At 32.7% G+C, this 20,895-nt stretch overlaps 1 protein-coding gene across 4 annotated transcripts in view; it reads left to right on the top strand.

Annotated features, from left to right (window-relative positions):
• LOC145246113 (uncharacterized) overlaps positions 1-20,895 on the top strand; it is a 459,766-nt gene that overhangs the window by 269,227 nt on the left and 169,644 nt on the right. For all 4 annotated transcript variants that reach the window (XM_080107946.1, XM_080107944.1, XM_080107945.1 and 1 more), the window contains exons 4-7: positions 3,803-3,920; positions 13,537-13,657; positions 14,709-14,863; positions 17,639-17,752. In XM_080107946.1, coding sequence (XP_079964072.1) covers positions 3,803-3,920; positions 13,537-13,657; positions 14,709-14,863; positions 17,639-17,752 — 508 coding nt within the window. The remainder of the gene's footprint in view (positions 1-3,802; positions 3,921-13,536; positions 13,658-14,708; positions 14,864-17,638; positions 17,753-20,895) is intronic.

Raw genomic sequence — 20,895 nt, 5'->3', positions numbered from 1 at the left:
AGTTAAAAAACTTGCAATTTATAACTTTCTTGTCAAACTATTAATTGTAAATTTTAATTTACAGTATTAATATATCAATATTGATATATCAATATTAATATATCAATATTAATATTTATATTAGATTATTTGTATCGGGTAAACATTTCCTTCCCACTGCCTTGATTGTTCTGTATATATATATATATATATATATATATATATATATATATATATATATATATATATAAATAAGGCAAGCAAAAGGTTCTGTTTATAAAGGAAAAAAGAAAACTCTGAATGCTCTGACGAACTGCAAACACTTGTACCTCCCCGACGTAACTACCCCAGACAAACCCGACAAGCTACTAAGTCTCATCCCTTTACAGTAGAGATCCCTAGGTGCAAGAAAGCCTTTTACTCCAATAGTTTCTTCCCCAGAACTGCGGGTCTTTGGAACTCCCTTCCGGGATTCTGCTTTCCCAACTGCAATGATATGCAGAAGTTCAAGTGTAATGTTAACAAACATCTTTTACTCTTCTCCCTTCATAATGACCCCGCTAATTAATTCCCTAATAGTAGCCCCCTGCTTCAAAGTGGCACTGTGCCTTGTTTGGGGTGAAAATTGAATTAAAAAAAAAACAAAAAACAAAACGTAATACTTTATGTGTAACTTATATTTAGTCTTCAAATTAATCGCTATTTGCATCCAACACCTTCTGACAACGTGTCTCCAGCTTTTCAATCCACTTTCGATAAACTTGGGGTTTTAGACGCAAAGAAATTCGTGATGGCTTGGCGCAAGTTTACTTTATCAGGGAAGGCTGGAAGTGGTGGTAATCGAGTAGCGCAAGGTCAGGTGAATAAGATGGATGTCACAAAATCTCCCACTCAAGTGGCTGCATGGTATCTCTAACAACTCGCGCGACATGCGGCGTAACATTGTCATGAATTAAAATCACACCTTGTCGCTTCACTAGCAACAACTTGATGACTTGCCCATCAGACATAAAACATAATCTTGCGCGTGTGTGTGTAGGCCGTCTTGCATTTTGAGTGACAGCATCGTGAGGAGACAACCAAATGTCTGGAACGCTTGGAAGTTTCGTACAATACCCACTTTTCATCACGGGTAAGCTATGCAGTAATACTCGGTTATTATTATGTCAATACCGACTTTTCGTGTATATATTCTTCAGAAAAATAAGACATTTTTGGATTATAAAAAGAAACTGTATGTCGATGTAATGCCAAAAAAAAACAAAGAAAAATTAATAGAAGACTCAACATTGTGCGTTTTTCCAGCAGCCATATTAATTCATATATATATATATATATATATATATATATATATATATATATATATATATATATATATATATATATATATATATATATATCGCAGTCAAACTTTGTAGTGATTACGATTAATTTATGTACGGGGAAAGAATAAAGTTGGAATTTAAATAATTCAAAACGCCATTTATTTCATTTACTTATTAGGATCGTCAGATATGATTTTAGCGATTGCTTTTGTTGGTCATTCATAATGCGATATATATATATATATATATATATATATATATATATATATATATATATATATATATATATATACAGGGTGTCTAAAAAGTCACAGGCAGGTTTTGAACTTTTTGGTGATATATTTCTGTAATTTTAGCACAATCTGAAATTAAAAAAAATAATGAATGCAAAATTCAAAAATCTTTTAAATGTTGTCTATTTTATCTCTCGCTATAACAATGTCAAATGGCCACCACGTTTCCCAGGCTTAACTAGTCCTGATTTTTTCTCGTGGGAATATCTTAAAGAAAGAGTCGATGTATACAAATCCCAAATCCTGCAAGAATTTAAGGAAAACATCAGGAACAAAATGAGGGAGTTAAATCGCCATCCAGAAATTCTGCAATCTGTCATGAATAATGTTTTGGAAAGAGCACAGTTTTGCGGAGCTGAAAATGGGAAGAATTTAAAAGTCATTATTCTTCATGAATAAAGATTGTTTGAATTTTGCATAGTCTGGTGGAAGATAAAAAAATCCAGTGACGGTATTTTTTATCTTCCACCAGACTATCCATTCATGTGTAATCACCTTTTTCTTTACCATATTCCCTCTGCTTAACTTATTTTGTTTTCAAGTAAGATCTTTGACTTACTTGTTGTTTCATCAAATGCTTCTGCATGCAAAATCCGATCCCGCATTTTGCTAATTCCTACCCTCTGATGAGAAGGAGAGTATTTCTTCGAAATTGCGCGGATTAAGGACTATCCATTTATCTAGCGTTTCCTTTTCAGATTAAATATGTTTTTAACTTATTTCAAAGTGTTTTTTTTTAACATATTTTATTAACTGTTTGCTCATATTATAAGCTCTATTTCCTATTTGGTTTTATCGAGCTTTTATATCTGGCTGAGATAATTTTATAAATATTAATTCTTTAATATTCATAATTTACTTTAATTTTACTATCTTGGATCATTTTGGTAAATTCAATTGTAATTTTAATTTATATATATATATATATATATATATATATATATTAGGAGCCTTAACTGTACAGACGGTCGAGTTTCAATCCTGGCTTGAGGTAGTTGCCTGTCTAGCCGCACTAATGAGCTGTGAAACAGCGAAACAGTACTGTATGTGGATGACTATAATTCTCCTCATCTTGAGTTGAGAATATTGAGAAGTTTTCTGGTTTTTTTTACACAGGCATCACCACATTATCAAGGCCAAGAGGCCACTCAAGGATAAGGGTTAAAGAGTGTACAGTAGAAATTGGACAATATAGTAATCATTAGTAATAGAAATTCGGTAATTTTGATAACTTATATGGAACGGCTCATCAAGAACTTATTTACGTTAGACTTGAACACAATCATATTGTAATCAGCCGGAAAGCAGGAAAACGGAAGACAATTCCACAGGCGTGCAGTTCTAAGAAAGAAGCTTTGTTCATGGAATCTACGTTTAGGTTTAGGCACAGATAAAGAGTGGGAGGAATTATTGATAGTGTTTTCAGCTAGACGAGTGTTTCTTGTGAAAGTTTGGTGAGGGTGGGACCATAGACTGAAGCTCAGTCGAACACTTTCCATGAAAATAACGATACATCAGAGACAAACTCTCAACATCTCTTCTGTGAGATAGAGGTTGCAGGGAAGAGAAAAGGACATCTCCTACGAGGCTACGAAGTCTATTTTAGACTCTATCAAGGCAGGACAAGTCCTTTCTAGCAGCTCCTGCCCAGATGTGGCAACAGTATTCCATCCTTGGACGTACCTGGCTCTTATATAGATAGAGAATTGCATCAGCAGTGAGATATCTACCGGATCGATAGAAAGATCCCACCATTTTTCCTTTATACCATTAGCATATAAAGCGATGCTCTTTGTGTAAACGAATTGAGCTTAACTATTTCGGACGATGTCAAAGCATCGTTAAACTCATGACTCACACCAGCAGCCGCAGGTTAGGAGCCTTAACTATCGTACGTTTCAATTATGGCCTGAGGTAGTTGCCTGTCTAGCCGCACTAATGAGCTGTGAAACAGCGAAACAGTACTGCATGTGGATGACTATATATATATATATATATATATATATATATATATATATATATATCACATTAACATTCTGTAGGGATAAGGCTTAATTAACGTACAAAGTATTAATAAAGTTAGAATCGAGTGACGTAATAATTTATTTCACTTACTTGATAGGATCATCAGATGTAATTCTAGCGATTGCTTTTGTTTGTCATCTTACATGCTTGTTTTTTTAATAACACTGTTTTCGATTTCAGAGAAAATGGATTTATAGCGGACGTCTACAACACTTCGGCCAAAATGTCAACTTATCTATTGGCGTTCGTCGTCTGCGACTTCGGTTACGTCGAGAGAACAACAAAGACAGGCGTGAAGGTAATTTACGGCTGTTATTCGATTCAGATTGTTTGTGAGTGTATACTCATTTATGCATCTATGTGTGAGAGTCGTAAAGCCGCCTATTTTTTTTTTTACTGGAACAGAACTACGAAGACGGGAGTGATGCCATTAAAACGAGCGGCATTTCTACCTCAAAATTTATTTTCTTACATAGTCACTGCCATTTTCAGTGCATTTTTACCAGCGATAAACGATGGCTGTGCATAGGTATTTGGAGCCCGCTTTGTCATACGATGGTCATTCCAAGAGTAAAGCTCAGCTGCGAGTGTTCAGCTGTAAGTTACGTGATTAAAACGGGGTTAAATTTTGACTTTTTAGGTGGAATGCGCTAAATATGCAAGAAAGAGAGAGAGAGAGAGAGAGAGAGAGAGAGAGAGAGAGAGAGAGAGGCAATGTGGTGGTATAAAGCGTTGTCAAATTAAGCTTGTATCTGAAAGGTGTAGGGTCAATCGTATGGACAATGTGTTTGTTGAATGTCCAATATTGCTATAGTGTTTCTATTGCTATAAATGCTATACATGGTCAATCGTATGGACAATGTGTTGATCGTATGTCCAATATAGCTATTAGTGTTTCTATTGTTATCGATGCATTCTCTCAAGGGGCATTTGAACTGGTAGACTACTTATTTTAAATTTATTTCATTTATTATTTTTTTTACATAAGAGTCACCACTTATCAAGACCCGGAGGCCACTCGAGGATAAGGATTATAGAGTGTACAGTAGTCAATGAGATAATATTGTAGTAATCATTAGTAATGGAAATTTGGTAAGTTGGATTACTTAAGGGGACAGTTCATTAAGAATTTGTTTATGTTGGACTTGAAGACAACCAAGTTGTAGTCAGCTGGGAATCAGGCAAATGGAACAGAGTTCCACAGGCGTGCAGTTCTAAGAAAGAAACTTTGTTCATGGAATCTAAGGTTAGCAATTGTTCATTTCTTGTAGTAGATGATAAATCTTATCTTATTATTATTGACTGGGGGTATATACAGGGTGTCCGTAAAGTTACTATACAGTCTTATTGTTTGCCTTGATTGTTACAGTCTTTTCGGATGTAACACGTGTATTTTCTGAGATTTTTATAAACATAAAGGTGTTATTTCTTTTTATTTCTTTTGTTACAAATAAATATTTTAATACAATATCTTACTGTACTGTTAATATATTACCGGGTGTCTGTATAGTAACTTGTAAGACTGTATAGTAACTTTACGGACACCCTGTATATATATATATATATATATATATATATATATATATATATATATATATATATATATATATAGAGAGAGAGAGAGAGAGAGAGAGAGAGAGATTATTATTGACTGGGGGTATATATATATCGATATATTATATTCCTTAGTACTTTTTAATCTGATTTAAAGTTGCAGTGTAGCTGGTTGCGATAGGATATATTGAAAGGGTGGGGGATTGTAAAGTTGGTTATTATTAGTTTCGTCTAGGTTTCTAATTGTTAGTTTAATTTGTTTATCGACTGAGAAATTGGGGAATTGGTTATTAATTAAGATCTGTTTGATCTGTTTTAATTCGCTGTAGGATATTTTTTATTTGAGGGGATCAATTTGGCTCGATTAATTAGATTAAGTAACTCGTGCTATTTAACAATATCTGTCTGAATGAAAACATGCTGCTTAAATACACTATATATATATATATATATATATATATATATATATATATATATACAGAGAGAGAGAGAGAGAGAGAGAGAGAGAGAGAGAGATGGAGGGAGAGAGAGAATAAATGACAAAAAGTTATATTCCAAAATTCATGATGTTGACCATCTTATAATTTATTCCTTTAATTCAGTTGACATATACAATTCTTGACAGTATCTGTTTCGTAGCGCAAAATCGATCACTTAATTATTATATCAATCAGTGAATCTATTATGCCCTTAACTCATCAGAAGAAATAGCAACAATCAATCCGTCAAAAGAAACTGAAATGTGATTTGACATAATTAAAATCCGAAAATTGGAAGATAAGCTGCAAATACCTTTTCATATATATATATATATATATATATATATATATATATATATATATATATATATATATATATATATATATATATATATGTATATATATATGTGTATATATATGTGTGTATATATATATATACACATATATATACACATATATATACATATATATACATATACACATATATATATATACACATATATATACACATATATATACATATATATACATATATATATATACATATATATACATATATATATGTATATATATATTTATTTATTTAAAATCATATATATATTTATTTAATATTTATTCATTTAAAATTGTACAGATGGTCAGAAAAATCGAAAAAGGTTTTTTTCTTTATAATCGAGCACTTTGTTGGAATTATTTCCCCCAAAACAGTAAACAATATATATAAGCGGTTTGCTTGATCTGTGTTGGTTAATTGAAATTCTTGTGTGCAGGGCGTTTGCTCAGTTGGTAGAGTGCTTGCCTTGCATGCAAGAGGCTCGGGTTTCGAATCCTGAGTTCGGATGTGTCTAACTGACGAGCCCAAATGAGGGCGAAACTCGAGTCTTGGACTTCCGGTTCTTTGACTGTCATGGCTCTTGTGGGCTGCGACGTTGTTTGGCTGTGGAATTTATTATATACATTCTCTCACATTCTGAAAATCATATATATATATATATATATTAGTGATGGGATGATTCCAATATTTTCCCGATTCTGATCATCGATTCCGTGCTAAATTCCCGATTCCGATACAATTACTGATGTCGATTCCGATTCTCTAATTATTTTACTATAGAATGGTTATTTTCCCCGATTTTCGTAAAAACACGTTAAATATGCAGATATTTTCATAAACGTCAAAATACACTTGTGGAGGATGAGCTATCGATTTTAGCTTTACTGGTATTTTAAAATCAATAAATATTTATTATTTTATAATTATTACCAGGAATGGAAGATTTTGATTTAAACAAAATCAAATAAAAAAGAAAACACACAATCAAAAGAATCGTTTTGGAATCGCAAAATAGGCATCAATTTTTCCGGTTCTGATACCCCCCCCCCAATCTTCTGATTTTTCCGATTTCCGATTCGATTCCAAATAATAATCCAAAGACTAATATATATATATATATATATATATATATATATATATATATATATATATATATTAAATTTATTTATACAAACATTAATAGCAAATTTAATATACCTGCTCTGTTCACTCATTGAGCACTCTTTTGGTAGACACATGTTGTTTCATTGAATGTACTTCTAGGAAACTAAACTCTACTGGCTATATATATATATATATATATATATATATATATATATATATATATATATATACATGTTTCTGTAATATCCCGTTATTAGGGAGATTACGTCTTCAGGCCAAGAATTACCTTCGAAAACTGAAATTTCCAGATATAAAAACATTTTCTTGTATCGTTTACAAAATTAGAATCTTGTCATATAATAGGGGTTGGTATGGGGGGAGGATAAGCGAGGTCTCTGAACAATCCATTCCTCACAGGATTTTATTTTTTCTTATCTCAAATAATAAATCCAAATAATAATCCAAAGACTAATATATATATATATATATATATATATATAAAGCTGAATGTGTGTGTGTCTGTGTGTGTGGTCACAAATAGGCTCTTATATGGTTGACTATTTAAAATAAAAAAATGACTACATATAATGATAGAAGATGTATCGAGACACAGGAATGAATATGTTTGATCTGACAGAACGGTAGTTCATTAAAATTGTGGGGTCTGCGTTCGCGCTTGGTCCACAAAGTATGGAAATAAAACATTTAAACATTTTAAAAAAAAGTTTACAAGTGTTTTTGATATAGATGTACACAAGAATACTTTGATAAGTATGTTTTTACTTAAATAGGGATGGTATAATAAAATTGTGGGGTCTGCGTTCGCGCCTGGCCTCCATAGAATGGAAATAGGCACAAACTTTAATAAAGACTTTTCATATCTTTCTGCGTAAGTATACTTTAATAATTATGTTTCAGTTTGAAGAAATATGGTATAATAAAATTATGGGGTGTTCGTTCGCACCTGACCTCAATAGAATGGAAATATGTCACAAAGTTTAACAAGGTTTTTTTATATAAATCCACAGAATATTGTGATAAGTGTTTCACTGTGAACAGGTATGGTATAAAAAATTATGAGGTTTATCTATTTAATTTTTACTTTCATCATATTTTGCTTTGGTTTTGATACCCCCAAATTCGAAGCTATCTCTTTACAAGCCTTCCTTTTCATAACCTATCATAGTTTCATAAATCAGAGTTCATTTTCTGTAGACTGTTTTTGAACCCAGTCAACGATAGGTACTTTTGCTAGTATATATATATATATATAACTACTTCATTTACTCACATAAAATTAATATACGAAAGTATAAATTTAGGCGTAAACTTTAAGTATTTACTTCAAAAGTGCTCAATACGTAGGTAGAGCTCGTTAGTAATAGTATATATATTTTATAAATTACTATATATATATATATATATATATATATATATATATATGTATGTATGTGTGTGTGTGTGTGTGTGTGGAGAGAGAGAAAGAGAGAGAGAGAGAGAGAGAGAGAGAGAGAGAGAGAGAGAGAGAGAGAGAGAGATCCATCTAATTTGAGTCCGGCCAAACCAACATTCACGAAATCTAATCACTTCCCGCCATTGCCGCGGTGCGTATAATAGGAACGGCCATATTTCTCAATTTGTGCGTATGAGATGGCGGTTATTTGATTTACAGCTAGATCAGCAGAGACACCCAATATCCATTCGAGCAAATATTAACCGTATCGAGACACGTGGAACGAAATATATTCATATTATTTTGGATTCTTGCAATACTGTTATCATAATTTGTTAATAGGTTCGTGCAAAAATAATACCGTTTTTTGACATGAAGTTGAACGTCAAAAACATTATCTTAGCACCAACTTAATGTTTTGACAACGTTTCGATCGATGTAACCGACCTTCGTCAGGTTAATTTTGTTTCTAGATGTACAGTGTTTATCATTATATATCACTGTTTATTACTACACATGTTATAACTTAAAAAAATATATAAAAAATATATAAAATAGTTATTTATCTATATATTAATACGATAGCGTGTGTGTTATTTTCTGTGTTACGCTTACATCCGGGTCGTTTAATTGTTATGTACTTCCATTTCTCGTTATAAATAATTTTACCAAGAATTCTTCATAAGTTTTGGTTTCGGTTTCGATTATAGCTGATAGCACTTCAGTCATCTATTTTTTTATAAATAATTTTATGAAGAATTCTTAATTCGTTTTTTGTATTTGTTTCGGTTTCGATTATAGCTTAAGTAAGTCAAGTTATATATATATATATATATATATATATATATATATATATATATATATATGTGTGTGTGTGTGTGTGTGTGTGTGTGTGTGCGTGCATAGATCATCGAATAACGATTAGATCACTGTCTGACTGACGAAAAGAACATTTAAAAATGAAAATGTTTAAATTCAACGTCATTTCATGCGGTTAATGGTAGCCGAATGGATACGGTCTTTGCTAATCGAGCCAGAGATGTCTCGTGTTGCCGAGTTCGAATCGTTCGACTGGTGTTATATATGTTAATTCCCTTTATTCTCATGGCAGTATACGGTAGCCCAGGTGTAACGTTCTTTGCTAATGGAGTCAAAGGTGGCTTCGTGGCGGGGTTGAATCCTTTGACCCGCGGCAATCGTCACTTCCTGCACTGATGATTGTGAAAGACTAGTGTCTGTACGTATGAAAAATAATTATTTATAATTTATAGTTCTCTCTCTCTCTCCCTCTCTATCTCTTTCTATATATTATCTACTTATTACTATGCATAATCTATTATTTACAATTAATTAGCGGGCAAGTGAGGGCATAGACTGAAATTTATTGGTACCAAACAGTGTTGGATTGTAGAATAAAGAAACTGAAAATATTATATCTATATATTAATACCGTAGTACCTTTAACGTATGTACGTACGTATGTCACGGTTTCCAGAATATAAATTATTCAATCAGGAGATCCTATTTATTAAAAATTAGGATAGAAGGTAATAACATACTACGAAATTTGTTGCCAGGGACGCTGGGAAAATGGTGGGATCCTTCTACCGCTCCAGAAGATATCTCACTAATAATGCAATTCTCTATCTGTATAAAAGCCAAGTACGTCCTAGGATGGAGTACTGCTGCAACATCTGAGCAGGAGCTGCTAAATACAGCCTATCCTGCCTTGACAGAGTACAAAATAGACTTCGTGGTTTAGTGGAGGATGCCCTTTTCTCTTCCCTGCAACCTCTCTCCCACAGAAGAAACGTTGCGAGCCTCTCTTTGTTTTATCGTTATTTCCATGGCAGGTGCTCGTCTGAGCCCCAATCCCTCGTCCCCCCTCACCAATCTTTCACGAGAAACACCCGTCTGGCTGAAACTACTGTCAATAATTTTCCCCACTCTTTATCTGTGCCTAAATCAAAACGTAGATTCCATGAGCAAAACTTCTTTCTTAGAACTGCACGCCAGTGGAACTCTCTGCCACTTGCCTGTTTCCCACCTGACTACAACTTGGATGTCTTCAAGTCCAACATAAACAAACTCCTGACAAACCGCCCCCTTAAGTAAGACACTCTATCAAAACCCCCAATACTAATGATTACTACAATGCTATCTCATTGATTACTGTACACGCAATAACCCTTATCCCTGAGTGGCATTCGGGCCTTGATAAGTGGTGACCCCATGTAAAAAACAAAAGAATATTAAATTAATGCATCTATATACTAATTTAATGTTCGTAGTATCTTATCACCTTCTATTCTCCTTTTATTTAACAAATAGGATATCCTGATCACCAAATAGGCAATGTAAAATAAATAAATAAAAATAAATAAATGTCGCTTTTGGACCGTGTGTGAAACTAAAATATACCTTCTTATTGTCCGAGTTAGGATTCAATGGTAGTATCTTTTCTGTCTAAAGAAGGTATAATGATATCGTGGGATTTCTATTTGCACCTTGCGTCCATACTATGGAAATATGTCACAGACTCCTAGAAGGATATTAGAGATAAACCGTAATAACCAGATATATTCTGACACTACATTAACCAGATTACTTAGATAAATACTTTTACAGTTTTAACAAAAGAGACACAATAATATCGTGGATTCTCCATTCACGCTCATCATCCACAGAATGGCCAGCAGCAATATATATTACATCTGAAAGATACCGCTGTGGAATTTTCACAGATGCCTATATTTATTAATGATTGCATGAGTGGCATTTTCTTAGGGGGTGGTTTTCCTACACACATACTCATAAATCTATAAATCTATATAAATAAAACAGTAGATGTATGTGTGTGTTTGTATCTCTGTCTGTGTGTATATAATCGATGAACTCTTAAACTGCTAATCGATGAAAATGGTATAGGGCCGACCACTTCCCTAGATCAGTTCATAATTAAAGATCTGTGCCCAAATCAAAACGTAGATTCCATGAACAAGTTTTCTTTCTTAGAAGTGCACGCCTGTGGAACTCTCTTCCGTTTGCCCGTTTCGCACCTGACTAAAACGTGCATGTCTTCAAGTCCAAATAAACAAATTCCTGATAAACCGCCCGCTTAAGTAAGACGCTTTATCAAATCTCCATTACTAACGATTACTACGATATTATCCCATTGATTACTGTGCACGCAATAACACTTATCCCCGAGTGGCTTCCGGGCCTTGATAAGTGGTGACAACCATGTAAAAAAAAAAAAAAAAAATCTCTTAAACTACTAACCGATGAACTCTTAAACTACTGATCACATAACATATATATATTAGCGGGGAGTAGCGCCCAGCTTTACCCGGTGGTAAAATACGCTTAAATATGATATTTTAATTTGTCAAGATTTCGTATATATTATTATAGTGTAATTTCAAAAGTAATAAAAACTATTTAGGTGCCATCAGCTAGAATCGAAACCGAAAGGAAAACTGTATCATTCAAAGCGTGTGACGTTACCACTGTACCAACGTGACACGCAATTATAAGTTAAAATAAACTAAGATGAATGTAGACAATGTTTAACGATTTTTTTAAATTTTGACAAATTTTTGACCCCTTAAAAATATTTTTACCGGCAAAAGACCCATAAAAGAATGATCCATAAAAAATCCAATCATTTGAGGCCCCTACTGCTGCTCTGCGACTTTTAGTTTCCGGGGAGATAGAGTTTGAAAATATAGAGACAGACAGACGTATAGCCTTTTATATATATATATATATATATATATATATATATATATATATATATATATATATATATATATATATATATGTGTGTGTGTGTGTGTGTGTGTGTTATATATATATATTTATATATATATATTTATATGTTATATATATATATTTATATGTTATATATATATATTTATATGTTATATATATATTTATATGTTATATATATAAATATATATATATATATTTATATTTTATATATATATAAATATATATATATATATTTATATATATATATAAATATATATATATATGTTATATATATATATATATTTATATGTTATATATATGTTATATATATATTTATATGTTATATATATAAATATATATATATATGTTATATACATATATATTTATATGTTATATATATATATTTATATGTTATATATATATATGTATATGTTATATATATATATATATATATATATATATATATAACAAATAAATGACAAAAGTCTATATTCCAAAGTTAAAGATTTTGAACATGTTACAATTTATTCCTTTAAATATGTTGCCATGTACAATTCTTGATAGCACTTGTTTCATAGTTTAAAATCATTCATTTAAATCAATGAATCTATTCTGCCCTTAACTGATCAGAAGAAAAAGCACCTGCGTATGAGCATGATTACAAAATCAGAAAATGGGGTAATAAGTTGCAATTACCCTTTATTTTTTCTTTTATCACGCCATTTTTTAATTTTCAAGTAAAATGTCATTTATTTGTTATCCTCTCTGTAATTACATTGAGCTTCCTAAATTAAAGGATTGGTATAAATAAACGGTGAAATATAATTAAAAAAAACATATTGCATAGATATGTGTGTAGACGTGTGTATATATGTGTGTATGTGTATGTGTGTAGGTGTGTGCATGTGTGTGTCTGACACCGTCGACGTTTTAGACGCTAACGTCCACATCTACTTCCTGTCGAGGCTATGTCCGTCAGTTTATGACAGATCTTCTTGATCTCATAAACTCTCTTGATCTGGTTCAAACCACGACCTGCCTTCATTGTCTCCCACTTGCAACTGTCCTCCACGTTAACTGTCGTTAATCTTCACAACCCCAAGACTATTCGCAAACTTTGTTCAAATGTCGAGAACTGTCACTAAACTCATATTGTTTGAATGATTTTCTCAGGTAATACTTTTGAAATGCTGAAATATTCCGGCATTAATATGCCTTATTTCCATTCTTTGTTTAGGTTCGGGTGTGGACACGACCAGATGCTCTTGGTCAAGCACAATTCGCTCTGGACGTTGGGACCAAAACCCTGGAGTACTTTGAGGAATATTTTGACATTCCTTATCCTCTTCCGAAACAAGGTAAACAAGTTCAAAGTTAAAATGACGTACATCTCTCTCTCTCTCTCTCTCTCTCTCTCTCTCTCTATATATATATATATATATATATATATATATATATATATATATATATATATATATATCAACCATTTTTGGCTTAAAACTCATTGGTATATGAAAATTTACTGAATTTCATGAACTCAGTATAATTACATATAAGTATATATATATATATATATATATATATATATATATATATATATATATATATATAATCAAGAAGAAAATATTAAGAAACAAGCAAAAAGTTTCATTAAACTTATAATATAAATATTAATCCCAGCCAAATAAAAAAATAGCTCAATACAACAAAAACAAGAAATAGAGCTTGCCCTAAAAAAAAAAACTCAATTAAAAACTGTAAATTACATAATTATTTTCTACGGCCGAACCAACGTCGCAGCCAACAAAGCAAACAAACCGGAAGTTCAAGACTCATCCGAGTTCAGGATTTGATTTCTTGCATGCTAGGCGAGCACTCTACCAACTGAGCAAACACGCCATACACACAAGAATGTCTATTAACTTACACAAATCGCATCTGTGCCGCGGGTTGCTTGATCTGTGTATGTTAATAGATATTACTGTGTGTATGGCGTATTTGCTCAGTTGGTAGAATGCTCGCCTAGTATGTAAGAGGCTCGGGTTTCAAATCCCGAACGCGGATACGTCTAACTCATAAGCCCAAATGAGGGTGAAACTTGAGTCTTGGACTTCCGGTTTGTTGGCTTTCTTGGCTCTTGTTGGCTGCGAAGTTGGTTCGGCTGCGGAAAATAATTATATATTCTCTCACACTTTCTGAACACACACACATATATATATATATATATATATATATATATATATATATATATATATATATATATATATATATATATATATATATATATGGGGTGCCTGAGAGATAATGACGCAAATAAAATTTAAATGTGATGAAAAATGAAAAAAAAAAAATCATTTGTATATTCATCAACGTTTCGTCTTTATTTCAATATTTGCTTTTGTTTTGTAGACATGATTGCTGTCCCTGACTTCGAAGCTGGCGCAATGGAAAATTGGGGCCTTATTACCTACCGGGAGGCTCTTTTGCTGTGTGACCCAATAGCGACATCTGAGGCACAGAAGGGAAGCGTTAGTTCAATCATCTCGCATGAGATGGCCCATCAGGTCAGTTTTATCCCGCGATTAGCAACAAAATATAAACGTTCGTATCAATTTTATTTCAGGTTTTTGACTTCTTATTGTTGTTCTTTTTTTAGTGTTGATTTTCTTCTTCTTCTTCTTCTTCTTCTTCTTCTTCTTCTTCTTCTTTTCCTTTACTCCTTCTTCGTCCTTCTTCTACTCCCATTCTTCTTTTTTTTGTGTCGTCTTCTCCTCTGCCCCATCTTCTACTTTCTGACAAAGTTTTTATAAACTTTATATTTACGTCTTCTTATTGTTCTTTTTATTTTAATGTTGATTCCATTTCTTCTTCTTCTTCTTCTTCTTCTTCTTCTTCTTCTTCTCCCCCTCCTCCTTCTTTTTCTTTTTCTTCTTCTTCCCCATCTTTCTTCTCTCCCTTCCTCCCCATCCTTCTCCTTCCTTTTCTTCCTCGATTCTTCTTTTTATTTCCTCCTCCCATCCTCCTCCTCCTCCCCCTTCATTCTTCTTCTTTTCTTCCTTTACTCCCACTTCTTCTCCATCTTTCTTCTCTCCCTTCCTTCCCAATCCTTCTCCTTCCTTTTCTTCCTCGATTCTTCTTTTTATTTCCTCCTCCCATTCTCCTCCTCCTCCTCCTCCTCCTCCTCCTCCTCCTTCATTCTTCTTCTTTTCTTCCTTTACTCCCACTTCTTCTCCATCTTCTCCCTCTGTGTACCCTTTCTCATTTACCTTCTTTTCTTCTTTTTTTTTTCACCTCTTTGTTTTAACCCCAAGTTGACACCTGCCACTTTTGCTCTTAGCTTGTTCGCTTTTTCTTAATCCCATGAAGAAGGGCTCAATTTAAATTTCTTAAATATTTTTTAATAAATAAATATGAATAAATATTTTTATACCTACCGACACTAGTTTACGAAATCAACAGTGTAGGAATTAACAATTAGCGCCAATCAGGAGATGCAAACCCAATCATAAAATCAACTATGACTCCGTAGGTTAGCATTCTACCTCTAGGCTACCAGCAATTAACACAGGAATTGAGGAAAAGTAAGTATCTATAAATGCTAAGTCCACGGCATAAATAGTAAACAGCTAGAGAGTATTCAACGACAGGAAGTCATAATATTGCATTTTGCGCTTAGGTTGACCGCTTTTTCTTAATTCCTTGATTTTCTTAAGGCGGTTTTGGTGGGCTTTTTTGTAACGATAATATTTTTATAAATAAATAGTAATAATAATTTTTATACTTACAAATACTAGTGTTTCAGGACAATTACTGCCAGTCGAGAGATTCGAACCCAATCGTGAAGTCAACTAGGACTTCCTAGGTTAGTAGTCTTTTTCTAGACTACCAGTAATTAACACAGAAATTAGGGGAAATTAAGTATATTTACATGTTCCTAGTGATTGTTTCGTACGAAGTGTTATCAATAAGTTCACAGACACTTTGTACGGGCACTTTTACTCATAGTACACACATTAAACTCTAGTCCACTTTGAAGTAATCTCTTGGATCGTTCCAACAACTTCTGGAAGGCTTCATGGAAATTGTCTTATGAGCATGTTAATAACCCTCACCACATTCCATCAATTGTCTCATAACTACAGCCTCTAAAGTTTTCTTGAGCTAGGGAATAAGCAAAAGTCACAGGACGCAATGTCTGGATTATAAAGAGGGCGAGGAACTGTCTTGATGCGTCAAAATAGCCTGTAACAAGGACGATCTTCTCTGAGCAGCCTTGGGACAAACTTCGCACAAATCTTCCGCATTTTCAGTTCCTCACAAATAATTGTGTGTACAGTTCCCACACTGACATCAAATTGTGCACCTATTGTCTCTATAGACACACGACGATCTTTATCCATTGAAATGTTTTTATTTGGCAAATAACTCTGGTGTTCTGACTTCCTTACTCCTCCAACACCTCACAGACTCCCTACTTTCCTTGAATCTATTGAACTAGCGGGAACTGTAGAAATACCAATTAAATAAAGGGTTCCATTCGAAATTCCGAGCAGATTTTCGAATCCGACAAAAAGATTCCCGAATTCGACAGAAAAGTTTCCGTGTGCAGGAAAACACATATGCTGAGACGTATTTGGAAGCACTGAGGATTCGACAGAAAAGATTTTCGAGTTTAATAGAAAGATTCACCATTTCGACAAAAAGATTCACCATTTCAACAGAAAGATTCCAGAATTCAACAGAAAGAGTCCAGAGTTCGAAAGAAAGATTCCCGTCTTTATTGGTTGTTGTTTCACGACGTTTCGGCCAACTATTCATCTGGCATTCGTCAGGTGGTAACCGCGACGGAATAAGAACTCCGAATCTTCCTAACTGCATTCTCAGCAACTACTGCCATCCATAGTTGTTGTCGTCTCACCACGATTTGGCCAAGTAAGCCTCTAGCCGGCTTTGGGTAGGATTGAAACCGCTATCTTCAGACAATTACCACCTGGAACCGTATTCGCCATAATCTGCAGACCTCTCATCTACCGACTACCACTTTTTCAAGCATCTCGACAACTTTCTGCGTGAAAAATGCTTGAAAAGCCTAAGCAATATCAAAAACGCCTCGAAAGACTTCATCGTTACCAGAATGAAATATCTTTACATTATTGCCATAAACACATGTGTTTTGCATTGGCAAGAATGTGCTTATTTCAATCAATACATTTCTGTTTCAGCCGAGATATATTCATCTGAAGTTAAAAGGTGAAAACCGCAATAGCTTTCTTGTCAACTTGATACTTATGCTTACGTTTTATTTTGTTGATGTTCTAAATGACTTTCTTGTCTTACAGTGGTTTGGGAATCTAGTCACGCCAAAATGGTGGGATGATCTTTGGTTGAACGAAGGGTTTGCCTCTTATGTCGAATACATGGGAATTGAGTTCCTCTTTCCAGAAAGAAAACCGGTAAGTCCGAAAAAAAATACGTTTATTATTTTATTTTACGGTATATCAGCCGTTTAAACATTTAATGACTAATCCAATCCTTCGGATAAGAGTGATTATATTTCAAGTACTTAATATATTCGAATATGTATCCGAGATTGTCATTTTCTTTGTTAAATACAACAGTATATAACGTGACAATTTTGGTGCCATTAAGAATACATGACAAAAAAAACAACAACAACAAAAAAAACAGGTGTATCGAATAAATATACACCCGTATGTAACAATATTTTAACAACTTCTCTATTCACGTAATCTTTTTCTCAAGAAAACCGAGACATGTACGTGGCTCAGAACTACTCGTATATTGCTAAGATGTTAACCATCTTACTGTTTATTTCTTTAAGTAGGTTGACATACACAATTCTTGACAACACCTGTTTCGTAGCGCAGAAACATGCATGCCATTATTATATCATAATTATAATATATTATGATTATATTCCGCCCTTAACTCATCAGAAGAAAAATAATTTATTAATTTTAAAAGAAAATAAAGAAATATTGGCATAATTACGAAAATTAAAAGAGAAGTTGTATTTCTTTTTCAGTGTTAAGAGGTGAAATTAATAAGTTCTTTTCCTTCTGATGAGTTAAGAGTGGGATATAATAAAAAAATTGACATAATAATTATATGAATGATTCTGCGCCAAGAGTTGCTGTTAAGACGTGTGCATGTCAACGTACTTAAAGAAATAAACACTAAGATGGTCAACATTTTCATATTTGGAATATCAAATTTTGTCATTTATTTGTATATGCTCTGTAGTTACATCGAGCTTCATAACTTAAAGGATTAGAATAAAGAAGAGGTGAAATATAATCGAATAAACATGTTTCCCCATAAACACACACACACACCCATACTATATATATATATATATACATATATATATATATATATATATATATATATATATATATATATATATATATATCAGTATATATGATAAAAATGATTGTCATTCTGTCTGAGAAACGGTCTCTACTAAACTACTCTATCAAATTTGGGTATAAAAACTTTAAGCTTGATGTATAGAAGATTCGGACCTCTAGATCAAATTCGATTATTCATTAATTTTTAAATAAATAAAAAAAAAGGATTTTTAATATGAATATCATTACACAAAAAACCTATATATATATATATATATATATATATATATATATATATATATATATATAAAAGTGAACGTGTCTGTCTGTCTGTGTGTCTGTGTGTCTGTGTACATTTCCCTACGCGATAACTCTGTCAATTTTTAGTCTATAGACTCGAAATTTGAAATACCGGGTACTGAGATTTGGGAAAATCGATGTGACGGGTGTCAGCCAGAAATTTGGCTGTTAAGGGATCAAATTTCAACGATTTGACCTTTAAGAACTCTACCAAACTCCTCCGACAATTTTGGGTCTAGACACTTGAAATTTTAGATATAGGTTCCTTGAACCTGGATCTAACTTAATAAAGTGATTTAAGCCCGAAACTATAAATTTTAAGGGGTCATAATAGGGGTCAAAGTTTTAAAAAATTAACCATTTTTTTTTTTTGCTTTTTTTGCACAGCATACACCTCCAAACACCCGAGCAACGCCGGGCACCCCTGCTAGTATATATATATATATATATATATATATACGTTTTTTTTTATTCAGCATACACCTCAAAACACCCAGGGCAATGCCGGGCACCCATGCTAGTATATATATATATATATATATATATATATATATATATATATATATATATATATATATATATAAGTAAACGTGTCTGTGTGTCTGTCTGTGTACATTTCCCTACCAAATAACTCTGTCAATTTTAAGTCTACAGACTCAAAATTTGATATACAGGTACTGAGATTTGGGAAAATCTTTGTGATTCGTTTTCGGCCAGAAATTTGGCTGTTAAGTGGTCAAAGTTGAACGATTTGACCTTTGAGGACTCTACCAAACTCCTTCGACAATTTTCGGTTTAAACACTTGAAATTTTAGATATAGGTTCCTTGGACATGGATCTAACTTAAAAACTTGATTTGAGCCCAAAACAATAAATGTTAAGGGGTTATAATAGGGGTCAAAGTTAAAAAAATTGACCGTTTTTTTTGTTTTATGGGTTTTTTTTTTTGCCCAGCATACACCTCCAAACACCCGGGCAACGCTGGGCACACATGCTAGTATATATATATATATATATATATATATATATATATATATATATATATATATATATATATACATATATATATATATATATATATATATATATATATACGCATCCATATTTTGTGCAGCATTCTGGCTCCGGAAATATTTATATACAAGTGGAATCTTTCTTAAAATAAGTTGAAAATTATATAATTTATCCCCTACACAGTAACTTGTTTCTTAACCCAGAAGCTAGAGATTCATATGCCAATGTTCTTGATTATAACAATTAGCTTATGGGAGAAGATGTTGTACTTTGCTCGAAGCATTGTTCGTAGTGTGCAACGAATTTTATTTGAAGGCTATATCAATGCAGTTCGTAGGAAACACCGTAGACTCGAGTTAGCATATCAAAGTCTAGTGACAATATTAGAATGAATTTTTAATTATCCCTTCTTCTTTAGGAGCGAAAATATAAATAAGCGTATACAACTGTTCAGCGATTTCCAAGTTATGAGTTTTGATGGATATTAATTATATTTTAGGAATTATTGTAGCTTTGTTATTCTCTGAAGAAGAGATGCTAATTAGGGACATCAGCACCTACTTTTTTGTATGACACATGTTGGTAAAAAAAAGTAATATAATTGAAAAGTATTGAAAATTCTTTCTAATCTTTATATTAATACGATAGCGTGTGTGTGAGTTATTTTATGGGTCCTTTAATTGTTACGTACTTCCATCTCTTGTCATAAATAATTTCATGAAGAGTCTTCATAAGTTTTGGTTTCGGTTTTGATTATAGCTGATGGCACTTAAGTAGATAAGAGATGGAAGTACGTAACAATTAAATAATTTTATCCAGAATTCTTCATAAGTTTTGGTTTCGGTTTCGATTATAGCTGAAAGGACTCAAGTTATATATATATATACACATATATATATATACATACACAC

The sequence above is a fragment of the Euprymna scolopes genome, chromosome 23 (assembly GCF_053919585.1).
Source record: "Euprymna scolopes isolate OS-2025 chromosome 23, ASM5391958v1, whole genome shotgun sequence".
In the NCBI taxonomy this organism is placed as follows: Eukaryota; Metazoa; Mollusca; class Cephalopoda; order Sepiida; family Sepiolidae; genus Euprymna; species Euprymna scolopes.
Note: the sequence above shows the minus strand (reverse complement) of the source record. Positions and strands in the feature narration are given on the sequence as shown.